The following is a 17,118-nucleotide window of genomic DNA, read 5'->3' as shown; positions in this document are numbered from 1 at the left end:
ACACATCTTTCAGGTAAGTTTAAATTTAAGCTTTTGGATTATTTTAATATTTTATTGAAGTAGTGGCTTGGTGCAATAGATGTTAAAAGTTTTTTAAATGTGTCGGGAGTGCAGGGGGTGCTGCTGGACCACTTGCAACTTTTCAGATGGTAAAGGAAGGCCTCTGAGAAGACAGAAAATGCTGGAAATACTCAGCAGGTCAGGCACCATCTGCGGAGAGAGAAACAAAGTTCACATCTCAGGCTGAGATGCTGCCTGACCTGCTGAGTATTTCCAGCATTTTATGCTTTTATTTCGGATTTCCAGCATCCGCTCGCAAAGAGAAGAGGAAGGAGCAGAAGAGGAAATGCAGAAGAGGAAGACGCAGAAAGAAGGATGCAACCCAGACAGCCCCTTTCTGGTCAGAATATCAGGAATGGAATCACCTGCCTGCGGAACAAGTGACCACAATCCCAATTACACTTTCAGCTTTTGTCCCACACCTTCCTTCCTCTGCTATTGACCATCACAGCATCCTCTTGGCCACAATGCTGAAATAAAAGCCACCACAAAGCAAACTTTCCTATCCAACTTTATATATCTATCCATCCAATATGACTTCAAGAAATAAACTAATCGACCTTGTGCATTCAATTAGTGACTGTCTTGTGTGTGCCTTTGCCTATCCCAGTGATGTTAAAAGCAGCAAGGGAAATGTCAAGGCTTTAGAACAGAGCAGAGTTTTGGGTAAAAATAAGCAGAGTGGGTCAGGAAGGGACAGAGAAAGTGACTAAGATGGCATCAGGGAAAAGTAGAAAAAAGTCAAAGCTAAAGGCACTATTTCTGAATGCGCGAAGCACTCGCAACAAAATAGATGAATTAATAGCGCAGATAGAAATTAATAGGTTTGATCTCATAGCCATTACGGAGATGTGGTTGCAAAGTGACCAAGGTTGGGAGCTAAATATTCCAGGATACTTAACTTTTGGAAGAGATAAGCAAAATGGAAATGGAGGAGGGGTAGCCCTGATAATAAAGGATGGGATAAAGACAGTAGAGAGAAAGGATCCTAGCTCCGTAGAATCAGCTTGGGTAGAGCTAAGAAACAGCAAGAGGCAGAAAACATTGGTGGGAGTTGTATATAGGCCCCCAAACAGTAGTTGTAATGTAGGGCAGAGTATAAATCAGGAAATTAGAGGCACATTTAACAAGGGTAACACAGTAATCATGGGGGACTTTAATCTACATATACACAATAGTTGTAATGTAGGGCAGAGTGTAAATCAGGAAATTAGAGTCACATGTAACAAGGATAACACAGTAATCATGGGGGACTTTAATCTACATATAGACTACATATAAACCAAATTTGCAGTAATAATGTGGAGAACGAGTTCATGGAATGTACGCAAGGTAGTTTTTCTGTATCAGTATGTTGAGGAACCAACTAGGGAACAGGCTATTTTAGATCTAGTATTGTGCAATGAGAAAGGGTTAATTAACAACCTTGTTGTAAAGGAGCATTTAGGGAAAAGTGACCATAATATGATATAATTTTATATTGAGTTTGAAAGTGATTTAGTTAAAACCAAAACTAGGGTCTTAAATCTTAACAAAGCAAACTACGTAGGTAAAAGCTTCTATAGGTATGCAAAAAGGAAAAGATTAGTGAAAGTAAATGTGGGTCCCTTACAGGCTGAGACAGGAGAAATTATAACAGGGAATAAGGAAATGGCAGAGATATTAAACAAATACTTTGGCCGTGGTTTTGTCATTGGATGCGGCTTGGGACCGGGTCAGCTGGTTTCCGGGTTCCAGTCCCGCCCCCAACTGCATCCAGCACACAGACGTGATTTTCCCTTGATTGACCTTGTTAAGCCCACCCTGCGGGCTTGCCGGCCAATTAAGAGGAAGCCGGTCAGATGACGTCATTTGATGATGCGTCATCTGCCGGTTTTCTTAAAGGGACCACGCACAATTTTTATATTGACAGCTCATTTCTCAGTGTTTGACAGCATTGAGGTGCTGCAAACACTGACAATCACTGAACAAAGGTGAGCTCTTGCACCCAGGCTCTCCAGTGACTCCCTCCTTAAGTAAGAACAGATAGCAGCTGCAGGTGAGGTTACAGAAGCGATCTGTCACTGGTGAGAGAGGTTCTCCCAATGAGGTGGGACTACACACACAGTCCAAAACCTGTTACCTGCAGAAAAGTGTAAATGCATTAAAAATGAATTTCCCAACATTTTCTTACCTCTGAAACTCACCAGTGCACCATTGGATCCTTCACACCAGTTCTGCAGCTGTCCTCAATGCAGAAACATTACAGCAGACTCACAACACGCCACACTTACCTGATGTGGTGTCTGGATGTCGGGAAACCCAAGGCAGAAGCGGCAAAATTGAAAAAGAACCTGTTAACAACTATCAAGTACCTGTTAACAGGCAATAACATGACTATAATCCTCTTCCCGCTGTTAGGTGTCGGGTCCATGCGCAAATCGAGGACCCGACACTTGGGAAGGTTGATTGGAGGTGGGTTGACAGCTGGTTTACTACCCGCTGTCAATCTTTGCGATTTTGACAGCGGTCCCGCCTCCAATCCTGCACTCTGAGGACCGGCAAAATTCTGATCTTTGTGTCTGTCTTCACGGAAGAAGACGCAAAAAACTTCCTGGAAATAGTGGAGAACCAAGGCACTAGCAAGAATGAGGAAGTGCAAGAAATTAGTATTAGTAAAAAAATAGTACTGGAGAAATGAATGGGACTGAAAGCCAATAAATCCCCTGGACCTGATGGCCTACATCCTAGGGTTTTGAAAGAGGTGGCTATAGAGATAGCGGATGCATTGGTTGTCAATTTCCAAAATTCCATAGATTCTAGAATGGTTCCCGTGGATTGGAAGGTAGCAAATGCAACCCCACTATTCAAGAAAGGAGGGAGAGAGAAAACGGGGAACTACAGACCAGTTAGCCTGACATCAGTAGCAGGGAAAATGCTAGAATATTATTAAGGACGTGGTAACAGAGCACTTAGAAAATAACAATAGGGTTGGGCAGAGTCAACACGGATTTACGAAAGGGATATTGGATTTGACAAATCTGTTAGAGTCTTTTGAGGTTCTAACTAGCAGAATAGATAAGGGAGAGCCAGTGGATGTGGTTTATTTGGATTTTCAGAAGGCATTCGATAAGGTGCCACACAAGAGGTTATTAAACAAAATTAGGGCTCATGGGATTGGGGTTAATATAGTAACCTGAATTGAGGATTGGTTAACTGACAGAAAACAGAGTAGGAATAAACGGGTCATTTTCAGGTTGGCAGGCTGTAGCTAGTGGGGTACCTCAAGGATCAGTGCTTGGGCCTCAGCTATTCACAATGTACATCAATGATTTGGATGAGGGGACCAAATGTAATATATCCAAGTTTGCTGATGATACAAAGCTGGGTGGGAATGTAATTTGTGAGGAGGATGCAAGAAGGCTTCAAGGTGATATAGACAGGCTAAGTGAGTGAGCAAGAACATGGCAAATTGAATATAATGTGGAGAAATGTAAAGTTATCCACTTTGGTAGGAAAAATAGAAAAGCAGAGTATTTTTTAAATGGTGCGAGATTAGGAAATGTTGGTGTTCAGAGGGACCTGGGTGTCCTTATACACAAATCAATGGTATGTTGGCCTTTATTACAAGAGGATTTGAGTATAAGAGTAAAGACGTCTTACTGCAATTATATAGGGCCCTGGTGAGACCACACTTGGAGTATTGTGTACAGTTGTGGTCTCCTTACCTAAGGAAGGATATACTTGCCATAGAGGGAGCGCAACGAAGGTTCACCAGACTGGTTCCTGGGATGGGGGGATTGTCCTATGAGGAAAGATTGAGTAGACTAGGCCTATATTCTCTAGAGTTTAGGAGAATGAGAGGTGATCTCATTGAAACATACAAATTTTTACAGGGCTTGACAGGGTAGATGCAGGGAGGATGTTTCCCCTGGCTGGGGAGTCTAGAACCAGGGGTCACAGTCTTAGAATAAGGGGTCGGCTGTTTAGGACTGAGATGAGGAGAAATTTCTTCACTCGGAAGGTGGTGAATCTTTGGAATTCTCTACCCCAGAGCACTGTGGAGGCTCAGTCATTGAGTATATTCAAGACAGAGATCAATAGATTTTTGAATATTAAGGGAATCAAGGGATATGGAGATAGTGCAGGAATGTGGAGATGAGGTAGAAGATCAGCCATGCTTTTATTGAATGGCGGAGCAGGCTCGAAGGGCCAAATGGCCTACTCCTGCTCCTATTTCTTATGTTCATATGTTCTTATGTAGGATTTCTTCCTTTCTCCACTTTCTTTAATACTTTGCTCTGAAGGGTGTATGTATGTTAAGCATTCAACCTGCCCACATGCATAACACTGCACTTTTCCAAATTAACCATCTTTTGCCAGTCATGAGCCCAATCCCCAAACACATCAAGATCCCCCTGACGCAATAGAGCATTGTCAACAGTCCGAACACTTGCAAGGATCTTAGGGGGAGAAATTCAGCATCGCCCCGTTTTGGGTGCAGTTATCGGCCGGACGCAAAGTTTAGTCCCTGGTGCAAATTATCACCTCCGACTGCAAACTTGGCTTCTATCGCCCCTGAAGCTGATTGCAGCGCTAAATCAGGCACTACACACCTGTCTTAAGGTGCAAAGGCCGAGGAGCGAGGCGCTAACTCAGAGCGCTGGTGAAGCTCAGGTGATGTCAGTTAGCAATGGAACACAGACACACTGGTGCCAGCCAGTTCTTAAAGGGGAGGGTCGATGTTGCTCTCCAGCCACACCCTGCTCATTGCAGCTTTGAATCTCGGCCTGGACAGACCTCAACCTCAAAGCTGTTGCAAAGAACTATGGAGAGGGCCAGGGAACAAGCTCAGCGCTTCAGTGACCAGGCCTGGATGGCTCTGGTTGGCACAGTGGAGCGCCGAAGATCAATAATATACCCAGAGAGTGGTAGGAGGCCATTGCCCCGCGACTATAGAAGAGTGTGGAGGGAGGTGGCTCAGCATATCTCCTCCAGGAGCATGGCGCCCAGGACCCACACACAATGACGGAAATAGTGGTCAGGGTGAGTGGCTGCTTTTCAATACCTCTCCATCTCAACCTCACTCTATGGCAGAGGGTGTAAAAACCCCAATGCCCAACACTCATCCAAGACCTATGGCCATCTCATAAAACACACACACACATTCCAAACCTTGCATACATTAAGGGCTGTTCAACTATGGGAGGCATATCAGGCAAGCACAAGGCAGCATACATTAAGGGCTATTCAACTAGGGGAGGCATATCAGGCAAGCACACGGCGGCAGATTTACTTAGACGCCGTCCTTTTTCTTGCAGGCCAAGCTATCTCACAACAGGTGGCAGCAGCAACAGACAGGTGGAGGGCCACCTCAGCTGCAAACTTTCAGCGACCTGGAGGCGCGCATCCACAGGATCGTCGCAAGCCAGGTGATCGGTCCCGTCACTGCTGGAGATGCCGACCCCCTTCAGGACAGCAATGGTAAGTTCATCAGCTTTCTCTCCTCTCTCATTCCACTTGTTCCTCACAGTACCAGCCTTTTACACTTTCAATCCAACTTACTAAATGTCTCCAGTCCTTGCTCCCTTACTGCCCCCCTGTCCTGACACTAAAGCCACTCTTGTACCTCCCTGCTTTCAGATGGTGAACCACCAGCTGAGGAGACGGGCCTTCAAGCAGCCAGTGGGAGTGGTGCCGCAGGCGAGGAGGAAGAGGAAGCCGGAGCCTCAGCGCCAGCATCTCCCGAGGGAGCCCATGCCCACACTGGGAACACGTCTTCCCTGGAGGGGAGCAGGGGAGAAGGGTCTGATGAGAGTGAAGCTCCGGGACCCAGCGGGCTGCAGCAACGCGATGGGGGTAGGGAAGCTCGGGGGCCTTCTCCCCAGAGGGAGAGCAGGCCAGCGAGTCCTGCTGCACTGGACGCAGAGGAGGAGCACCTCATCGTGGAAATGAACACCCAGGCGGTGAACATGCACACTCAGCTCATGGGTGCAATGAAAGCATTGATGGACTGGCAAGGAGTGTGGAGCACTCCGCTGCAGCACAGGCCGACGCAACGCAACTGCTTAGTGCTGCAATTCAGTCACTGGCTGCTGCGATCCAATCTCAGACAGCTCTCATGCAGTCTAAGATTGAGGCAATGCAAGCACTGACTGCTGCCACTGTCACTGGTTCGGCCACATTGCCCCGGGGCTCTCACGGTGCCGCAACAGGCCAGCAATCTGTGCTCGAGCAGATTGCTCCGGATGCTGAGGTGCTGCACTGTGGGAGTGGCAGTGTGTCGGTCGAGCAGGGAGGTGCTGTCCTCTCTCAAGATGACAGCATTCCTGCTCCCACCACTGTCACTTCCCCATTGCACTTGCCACCGCCTGCAACACAGCCAGCCCAGACTTCTGCCGCCCATGCAGAGTTGGTGCAGTTACCACCAATAACAGAGGCTTTGATCTTGTTGAGAAGCCTCTTGTGTGGTACCTAATCAAAAGCTTTTTGGAAGTCTAAGTTGCCAATGTCCTTCATCCACCATCTTGGTAACGTCTTCAAAAAATATAATCAAATTTTTAAGACATGACATCCTTTCTTTGAAGGCATGTTGGGCATCCTTAATTTACAGGTTTCACTGTAGTATCTTTCCTACCTCTGATGTTAAGATGACTAGTCTATAGTTCCCTGGATTAGTTCTATCCCCTTTGTTGAAGATAGGAATTGCATTTGCTATTTGCTAGTCCACTTGCACTATACCTTTTTCTATTGAATTTTTATATATGGATACTAGTGCCTCTGCTATCTATACCCTGGTTTGTTTGCATATCCACAGATGCTATCCATCTGTTCAGTTTGTTTAGTATCTGCTTTCTTTCTATTTTCACTGTTGAAATGGAGGTAGAGGAAGATGAGTGTTCCTTAAAGTATGAGGTCAACAGGTGGTGGTGATTGGAGAGGGAGAGAGATCTACAATAAAGTAATCATAAATAAATTGTGGATGAAGTGGGCTTGAAGGGCCATTTGACTTTTTTGTGCCTTGGACTTTCTTATGTTCTTAAATTTTTCCTTGAACTTCTAATATTGAGACGATTTACTTTCTCTGTTCCTTTGAGTAAACTTTCTGCTGGTTCACATAAGGTAGAACAACTTGACAGACAGGTGTAATTTTAGAGTTACTGTCACATCTGAAGTAAAGCCAATGGCAGTCTGAGGTAATGTGTAACATATGAAGGTTTAAAGGTAATTAATATCACTGATGCATTTTATTGCTTCCATCTAATTAAATTTCCCTGCCACACCACAAGAGCAGCATTATCACTTTCAACGTTTCAAAGCAAACCAGTCTTCGGTTAAGAGTTGAAAAGTACTGTGAAGAAAAATGTTTTCAGTGACATTTAGAATAGCCATTCTTCATGGAATCATTTTTGGCCTTTTATGCAACTTAGGATGTGGGCAAGGTAAGAAACAAGAATAAGGTCATAGTTATTTGTGTTCAGTTTTATTGTCTAATTTGCTACAAAGTATTTGCTTTATGAATGGTAAATTGCTTGTAAGCTAATTGTAAATTCTAATTTGTAAATATACAAGAAGCTATGACCAGTGTTGTGTCTAAATCTGCTACGATAGCAGGACATTACCTAATTAATAGCAACTTGGGAGAGACCAGTAACATTGGTCTATTAGACGGGTGGTCTGCACAGTAGGTGTTGACCTGCTACCCTTTCTTTCCTTCTTCCAGCAGTCTGCCGAGATACTGGATCCTGCTCTGCCTTGGCGGTTTTTCCCTTCGCTTTCTACGTATCCTGCTTTAGTTATTTACACTGTGTCTCACACAGGTCACTCTTGCAGTTCACAACTAGCTTTAAGCAACAAAACTATATCAAGCAAACAGAAAAATAGAACTCCATTGGGCAATAAAAAAATGATACTGAATACAATTATGCATCACAACACTAGAATCTGCAGAACCCTAAATATGCTTTTGTGCAATGAAAGGTTTTGAAAATTTTAAATTAAAAAAAATGTTAATTGTTAGTTTTTGCCAGTTTTACTATTTCAACTTGTAATATATGTTTGTTTTCATTGCTCAGTTTCTTGAAACAAAATGTGGGAAATAAGATTATACCATTATCTCCTGATGATGGAAAAATTAAAATGCATTTGTTGGGAGATACCAAGAAAGTTAACGTGTGTTGAGGTTTTGTCAGAATCTGTTTGACTCACTTCTTACAATGGTAATTCACTGCTCTGCTTTTTAAAAAAAACTTGGAGGAGGATTTGTATCTTTTAAACTGTCTGATATGGTATTTTCCTATTCCTGATTTATTCTCCCAGTTTTATCCTCTTCTCTGTAAAGGTGCTGACTCATGCTGGGGTACAGTTCTACAGATACTATCAACCCTCCGGTATCTCCCTCAAGTGGCCATAGTTCATGTGCGCCTAGGACAGTGAGGCGTAGAAATAGCTGTGTGCGTATTTGTGCACAAAATGGATGCCATGCTTGAAGCACATGGCCGATCATCCTTGTGGGGAGGTTTGCTAGTACTGTTTGGGGGGGTGGGGGGGTGCGGGGTTTAAACTAACTTGGCAGGGGGATGGAATACAGAGTGGAGCTATAGTAGGAGGTGATGCACAACCAAATATAGAGGAAAAACAAGTCAGCCTGGAAGGCAGAGCAAATATATAACGGCACAAGAGAGTATGGCAAGGCTGGATGGCATTTATTTTAATACAAGGAGTCTTGCGAGTAAGGCAGATGAATTGAAGGTGTGGATGAACACATGGGAGTATGATGTTGTTGCTATCACAGAGACATGGTTGAGGGAGGGGCAGGACTGGCAGCTCAATATTCCGGGGTATAGAATATTCAGGCGAGACAGAGGTGGGTGTAAAAGAGGAGGGGGTGTTGCAATATTAATGAAGGAGTCAATTACTGCTGTAAGGAGGGATGATATCTTAGCAGGTTCCTCTAATGAGGCCATATGGGTAGAACTTAAAAACAAAAGGGGGGCAAGCACTTTGCTGGGAGTGTACTATAGGCCCCCAAACACTCAGGGGGAGATAGAGGAACAGATATGTAGGCAAATCTCAGAGAAGTGTAGAAATTATAGGGTAATAATAGATTTCAACTTCCCCAATATTAACTGGGATAGTCAGAGTGTGAAAGGCTTAGAGGGTGCGGAACTCTTAAAGTGCATCCAGGAGAGCTTTTTGAGCCAGCGTGTAGAAAGTCCTACAAGAGAGGGGGTGGTACTGGACCTAATTCTAGGGAATGTAGCCAGGCAAGTGGTAGATGTGCCAGTAGGAGAGCATTTTGGTGACAGTGACCATAATTCTGTGAGATTTAAGGTAGTCATGGAAAAGGACAAAGATGGACTGGAAATGAATGTTATAAATTGGGGGAAGGCCGATTTTAATATGATAAGGCAGGATCTGGCCAAAGTGGACTGGGATCAGCTACTTGAAGGAAAATTCACATCAGAGCAATGGGAGTCTTTCAGAAAGGAAATAGAGAGAGTACGACGCCAACATGTTCCCATAAAGGTCAAGGGTGGGACCAACAAGCCCAGGGAACCCTGGATATCAAGGGGTATACAAGAATGGATTAGGGAAAAAAGGGAGGCTCTTGGCAGATACAAAGGACTAAAAATAGTGGAAGCCCTAGAGAAGTATAGAAAGTGCAGGGGGGTACTTAAAAAAGAAATTAGGAGAGCGAAGAGGGGGCATGAAAAAACACTGGTGGGCAAAATAAAGGAAAATCCCAAGGTGTTTTATAAGTATATTAAGGGCAAGTGGATAACCAGGGAAAGAGTAGGGCCCATTACGGACCAAAGTGGCAATCTGTGTGTAGAGCCGAAAGATGTAGGTGAGGTTTTAAATGAATATTTTGCATCTGTGTTCACTATGGAGAAGGGTGATGTAGGCATAGAAATCAGACAAGGGGATTGTGATGTACTTGAACAAATAAATATTGAGAGGGAGGAGGTACTAGCAGTTTTAGCGGGCTTAAAAATGGATAAATCCCCAGGCCCTGACGGGATGTATCCCAGGCTGCTGTGTGAGGCAAGGGAGGAGATTGCAGGGGCTCTGACACAAATTTTCAGAACCTCTCTGGCCACAGGGGAGGTGCCAGAGGACTGGAGAACAGCTAAAGTAGTACCATTGTTCAAGAAGGATAGTAGGGATAAACCAGGGAATTACAGGGCAGTGAGCCTAACATCAGTGGTAGAGAAATTATTGGAAAAATTCTGAGGGACAGAATTAGTCTCCACTTGGAGAGGCAGGGATTAATCAGGGATAGTCAGCATGGCTTTGTCAGGGGGAGATCATGTCTGACCAATTTGATTGAATTTTTCGAGGGGGTGACTAGGTGTGTGGATGAGGGTAGTGCAGTTGATGTAGTCTACATGGACTTCAGTAAGGCATTTGACAAAGTCCCACATGGGAGACTGGTCAAGCAGGTAAGAGCCCATGGGATCCAGGGCAATTTGGCACATTGGATCCAAAATTGGCTTAGTGGCAGAAGGCAGAGGGTGATGGTCGAAGGTTGTTTTTGTGACTGGAAGCCTGTGTCCAGTGGTGTACCACAGGGATAGGTGCTGGGTTACTTGCTGTTTGTAGTGTACATTAATGATTTAGATACGAATGTAGAGATATGATCAGTAAGTTTGCAGATGACACGAAAATTGATGGAGTGGTAAATAGCGAGGAGGGAAGCCTCAGGCTACAGGATGATATAGACGGGATGGTTAGATGGGCAGAACAGTGGCAAATGGAATTTAACCCTGAAAAGTGTGAGGTGATGCATTTTGGGAGGACAAACAAGGCAAGGGAATACACAATGAATGGTAGGATCCTAGGAAGGACAGAGGATCAGAGGGACCTTGGTATGCATGTACATAGATCCCTGAAGGCAGCAGGACAGGTAGATAAGGTGGTTAAAAAGGCATATGGGATACTTGCCTTCATTAGCTGAGGCATAGACTATAAGAGCAGGGAGGTTATGATGGAGCTGTACAAAATGTTAGTTAGGCCACAGCTGGAATGCTGTGTGCAGTTCTGGTCACCACACTATAGGAGGGATGTGATTGCATTGGAGAGGGTGCAGAGGAGATTTACCAGGATGTTACCTGGGCTGCAGCGCTTCAGCTATGAAGAGAGACTGGACAGGCTGGGGTTGTTTTCCTTATAGCAGAGAAGGCTGAGGGGGCACCTGATTGAGGTTTACAAAATTATGAGGGGCATAGATAGGGTAGATAGAAAGGAACTTGTCCCCTTAGTAGAGGGGTCAATAACCAGGTGGCATAGTTTCAAGGTAAGGGGCAGGAGGTTTAGAGGGGATTTGAGGAAAAACTTTTCCACCCAGAGGGTGGTTGGAATCTGGAACTCACTGCCTGAAAGGGTGGTAGAGGCAGGAACCCTCACAATATTCAAGAAGCATTTAGATGAGCACTTGAAATGCCATAGCATACAGGGCTACGGACCAAGTGCTGGAAAATGGGATTAGAATAGACAGGGCTTGATGGCCGGTGCGGACATGATGGGCCGAAGGGCCTCTTTCTGTGCTGTATAACTCTATGTGGCCACATAAAAGGCCGCAAATTTGCCCCCCTATTTAATTTAAATAAAACAGACCCACTGTCTGCGCTAATTGCACTAATTATTGGCAGCTCGCCTAATCGTGGGTGTCAACTTTGTATGTAGCTGACGCCTTTTAAAAGGAGCTCGAATCTCTGAAGGAGAGGTGCAATTTGGCTGCAGGCAAATGTCACTGAAGATTCTGCACAATGGCAGGCACAGCAGAAGCTGCATGGGCCCTCCTGGTTTTCTGGCACTGCGTTGGAGGTTTTGGTGGAGGAGGTCAGCAGGAGATGTTCTAGCCACCAGGTGACAGGACGCTATCCAAGCAAGCTGCCTATAACTGACACCTGTTATTTTAACTGTCCTCCTACCAGTTTCCACTAGGTGGGGGCGGTTAAAATTGGGCCATAGATCAGAAGTGAATGAACCGTGATGAGAGAATACAGTTATGATGAGATTTTAAAGACTAGGGCTGTATTTACTGGGCAATGTTAAAGGGGTTTGATAAATAATGAAATATGGGGGCAGAGTTTCCGCTTTGAGCACAATTGGCGATTCTGGCGCAAATTGCGCCCAAAATTGCACCCATTTTGAAACGTGTTTTTTCCCCCCCAAGTTTCTGCTAAAACTCATTTGCATATCACCAAATGCAAAATAAGCATTTTAAATCACAGTGTCAATCCACCACTTGTGAGTAACCCAATTTTAAATGACTGAAAATGACTTTTAAAAATATACAAAACGATTTTCTAGTTAGATTGGGGGACAGTAGTCACTTCCTCAATAAATTAAAAAAAATAATTCTAAACCTTTGAAAACGTACTTATTAGTGTCCTTGTGCCCAAAAGTTCCAGCTTAACTTTTAGAGCCGTCTCAAAGGCCCACAAACGTGCGCCATTAGCGGAAACTCCCAATGGTGATTTATTCACTCTGGGGCGTGGCCAGTTTTGTGGGCGGGGCCTGCTTCTAGCGCATTGTTTGTTAAAATAGCACAAAAGATCACGGAAAGGTAAGTGATGGGTGCAAGTGTGGAGAGGTGAGTATGTGAGGTAAGTGGAAAGTGATAGAAAAAGTTTACTTACCTTTGTTTCTTCCTGCAAGCTTCAATCGGTGGTTATGCTGAGAGTTTCGCACCTCCGCGGCAGAGATGACAAATGGCCGTTGCATTCTCCAATGCAACGACCATCTAATTTCTGCAAAAGAGGTTTGATGAGGTCTTGTATTCAAGAACTCATCAAACTACAGAGAATGTCAGTGTTTGACAGCCTCACAGAGCAGTCAAGCAAAGACAATTCTGTCAAATATTTTTGACAGATGAAACGTCATACGTTGATGTTCTCTGTAACCGGCTTTCCCTGAGTTGGCCTGCTAGGCCTGCTGGGCGGGCTTAACAAGGTCAATCAAGGGTAAATAGCGTGGGTTGGCCAGAAGTTGATGGTGGCGGGACTGAAACCCGACAAGTGGGAGTCCCGCCTCCAAAAGCTCCCCAGTGGCAAAATCCAGCCCAGAAATTTCTGATTCTTCTGCCACATGTCACCTACCATGCAATGTTCCGGGTCACATTTCAACATTAAATTATTTTTGTCAGTGTTCGGATACTAACCTAACTTGGTATTATGGCCCAGAAATTCGGGTCGGGGGCTTCCTGCGGGTGTAAGCCCCCGACCTGCACTTACCTTGCGCGTCGGCAGTTGAGCTGTAGGGCCCCGTGGAATTCCGCTCCGGGGCCTGGCCCAGCTGCCGACGCGCTGTGCTTGCGTGTCCCAGGGGCATAGTTAGTGCGATGCGTCCCCTGGGATCACGTGAGCCATGGGCAGCCCAGGGAAAAGCCCATTCATAAGATTGACAGGTAGACCTGTCAAAACTTATAAATACTACAGGCCCAAAATAGCAGTAACCTTCAAATAATTTTTTTTTAAATCACACTTTTTAAATAAACTATAAATTACATTAAATAACTATTTTAAACAATAATTTAAATTTTTGAAAAAAATAATTTTGTATTATAACGGGGCTAAAAATAAACTTACCTTGCTTTAAAGTATTTAAAAATAATAAACCTGTGGAAAAAATGTTTTAATTTTAATTAATTGACCACTTACCTTGCAAAAAGCAGGCCTTACGCCTGCTTTTTAAATGTGTAAATCCTGCAGGCTTACCCTCCCGGGAAAACCTGCAAAAAAAACCTAAGTTCAAAGCGCACGCGCAGCCTCCCCTGCGCGCGCGTTCGACCTCTGAACCCCTTTGTTCAGAGGATCGGAAGTGCCGGTTTCCTGCGCATGCGCAGTGCATGCAGGAAACCGGCAATTCCATTCGGCCTACGGGTGAGTACCCCATGCGTACTCACCCGGGGAGAGCCGAATTTCTGGGCCATTCTGATGGAAAATTTCTCATTGATTTAAAAGGACATAAAAAAATGGGGAAAACTGCAGACAGTTCTCTGGTCCTTGGTGGTTGTGTGCAGTGTTGCATTGGTGGTGCAGGATATGGGAAAACTTACCCCGAAATCTCTCTCAGAGCTGCTACAAGCAAGATACCCACAATACAAACAATTTCCATGTATTTGTGCTTAAATGGAATTGTAGGCATTGTAGAAGGATTGTTGCAAACTACAAGGAAGCAAACGCATGATTTTCTCCCATTACAACATTTTTGATATCTATTTAGTTTTTGGTTTAGTTTAGCTTGTTTACTGGTCCAAGAATAAATTGTGCATGTTCAAAAGTAACAGGAAAATACTTTGATAAGACATCAGAAGAGATTTTTTTTGTATTAGATCATGGGATCTGGGTGTTGCTGGCAAGGCCAGCATTTATTACCCATCTCTAATTTGTAGGATTCGCAAAATTGAACATTGTCCTATAAGGGTCTATTGGCAGAAGAGGCCTTAATTTTTAAGGCTGTTTTAAAAGAAGCCCAGAAAAAGGGGCATACAAAATGGCCGCCAGACCTCATGATCAGCTTTTTGGGACACTTTAAAATGGTTCCTGCAGTCCCCAGACAGCCTTTGTGGATTCAGCCCACAGTAAGTTCTGGAAGGCCGTTTCGGAGAAAAACAAAACCAGACAGAACCACATACATATGGATTGGATGCAGATCCAGTCAGATCGGCCTGTAGATAAAGGCCATCTAAATGTTTACCCAGACAAAGGAAAACAGTTTCAAATTCATAGGGGGAACATCAAGAACCGTTAAAGACATCAAGAGGACATTAAAGACAATACAGGGTCATTCCAGACCAGAGGTGGCCGTTACCGGCCATCCCAAAGTATTTTAAACATAATAACTATCCCACTGATGTGCCTCAATAAATCCGAGACTCGATGTTAGCGAAACAAAACAAGGCTTTTATTGACTTAGAAGGTAACACACAGAGGAGAATGTATCTTCCATCCAGAGGTCTGCCGTACTGGATGTGCTGCAGGCTGGGCCAGCTTACATAGGAGCCAGGTATGGGCGGAGCCCTACACACAGTACAATACAATGGAAATGAAACTGAAACCAACGACAGTCACAGGCAGAGAAATACTGATGAGTGATGAATGGAATGTTTCATCACATTCACCCCTTCTATAGATTTAGTCTTTTCGGGGGTTTGATAGTCCTCTGCGACCGACGTGGCTGTTGTGGTGCCGCAGGTGTCGGCTGGGTGTCCCCGGTGGCCTCCTGGGTCTCTGCCGGGGGTGCCGCCAGGGTTGTTGAAGGGGTAGTTGGTGGGGGTACCGTTGGTCGATGTTCTTCCGGGGGTGATGAAAGAGTAGTGGGTGGGTAAGAGTTGCTGTGGTCGTTGTTGCTGCTGTTGTCGTGGTTGTTGTCGTTACCGGCTGGGGCGACGTCTTTTATGGACACGGTGTCCTCCCTTCCGTCGGCGTGCCGGACATACGCGTATTGGGGGTTGGCGTGGAGTAGGTGCACTGACTCCACGAGAGGGTCCGTCTTGTGGCCCCTCACATGCCTTCGCACGAATACCGGACCTGGGGTGGAGAGCCATGACGGCATGGATACGCCTGAGGTGGATTTCCGGGGAAAGACAAACATTCGCTCGTGAGGCGTGGCATTAGTGGCAGTACACAATAGCGACCGTATCGAATGGAGCACATCTGGGAGGACTTCCTGCCAGCGGGAGATAGGGAGGCCTTTGGTCCTTAGAGCTAGAGTGACTGCTTTCCATACTGTCCCGTTCTCTCGCTCCACTTGACCGTTACCCCGGGGGTTGTAGCTGGTGGTATGGCTCGTGGCGATCCCCCTGGACAGCATGTACTGGCGTAGCTCTTCACTCATGAAGGACGCCCCCCTATCTGTATGGATGTAGCTCTGCATACTGAACAGGCAGAACAGGCTGTTGAGGCATTTAATGACCGTGGCGCTGGTCATGTCTGGGCAGGGGAAGGCGAATGGGAAACGAGAGTATTCGTCCACAATGTTCAGGAAGTAAACATTGCGGTCGACGGACGGGAGGGGGCCCTTGAAATCTAAGCTGAGCCGCTCAAAGGGCCGTGTAGCTTTGATTAAGTGGGCTCTATCTGGGCGGTAGAACCGAGGCTTGCACTCAGCGCAAGTGCGGCAGTTCCTGGTCAGGGACCGAACTTCCTCAATCGAGTAGGGTAAGTTGTGGGACTTTATGAAGTGGAACAGCCGCGTGACCCCTGGGTGGCAGAGGTCATTGTGGAGGGTCTGTAGCCGATCCCCGGTGGCGCTGGCACACATCCCTCGTGAGAGGGCGTCGGGGGATTCGTTAAGGGCCCCTGGCCGGTAAATGATGTCATAATCGAAGGTGGAGAGCTCGATCTGCCACCTAAGAATCTTATCATTTTTAATCTTCCCCCTCTGTTTATTATTGAACATAAACGCTACCGACCGCTGGTCGGTAAGTAGGGTGAAGTGTTTGCCGGCTAGGTAGTGGCGCCAGTGGCGCACTGCCTCCACGATGGCTTGGGCCTCCTTTTCTACGGAGGAGTGTCTAATCTCGGGCCCTTGGAGGGTCCTCGAGAAGAAAGCTACGGGCCGCCCCGCCTGGTTGAGGGTGGCCGCCAAGGCAAAGTCAGACGCATCACTTTCCACTTGAAAGGGAGTGTTCTCGTCCACTGCCTGTAGCGTGGCCCGCTCAATATCCTGCTTAATGCTTTTGAAGGTGGCATGGGCCTCAGCAGAGAGCGGAAAAGAGGATGCTTTCAAGAGGGGGCGGGCTTTGTCGGAGTAGTTGGGGACCCATTGGGAATAATAAGAAAATAACCCCAGGCACCTTTTCAGGGCTTTGGGAGTGTTGGGCAGGGGCAGCTCCCGTAGGGGGCGCAATCGGTCGGGATCTGGTCCGATTTCCCCATTCTCCACCACGCTGCCTAGTATGCAGAGGCGCGTGGTGTTGTAAACGCACTTGTCCTTGTTGTAGGTGAGGTTGAGTTTTTGTGCGGTTTTCAGGAACCTCTCGAGGTTCGAGTCGTGATCCTGCTGGTTGTGACCGCAGATGGTGACGTTGTCGAGGTAGGGGAAGGTTGCCTGCAAGTGGTGGTCATC

At 45.8% G+C, this 17,118-nt stretch overlaps 1 protein-coding gene across 3 annotated transcripts in view; it reads left to right on the top strand.

Annotated features, from left to right (window-relative positions):
* The first annotated feature begins 7,310 nt into the window (after nt 1–7,310).
* LOC147120494 (mucin-13-like) overlaps nt 7,311–17,118 on the top strand; it is a 170,608-nt gene continuing 160,800 nt past the window's right edge. For all 3 annotated transcript variants that reach the window (XM_085986498.1, XM_085986500.1, XM_085986499.1), the window contains exon 1: nt 7,311–7,481. In XM_085986498.1, the coding sequence (XP_085842624.1) occupies nt 7,403–7,481 (79 nt within the window). In that variant the 5' untranslated portion in view covers nt 7,311–7,402. The remainder of the gene's footprint in view (nt 7,482–17,118) is intronic.

The sequence above is a fragment of the Somniosus microcephalus genome, chromosome 4 (genome assembly GCF_052327205.1).
Source record: "Somniosus microcephalus isolate GS21.2 chromosome 4, FLI_Smic_1.0, whole genome shotgun sequence".
Taxonomy (NCBI): Eukaryota; Metazoa; Chordata; class Chondrichthyes; order Squaliformes; family Somniosidae; genus Somniosus; species Somniosus microcephalus.
The sequence above is the reverse complement of the archived record's forward strand: the minus strand, read 5'-3'. Positions and strand labels throughout refer to the sequence as shown.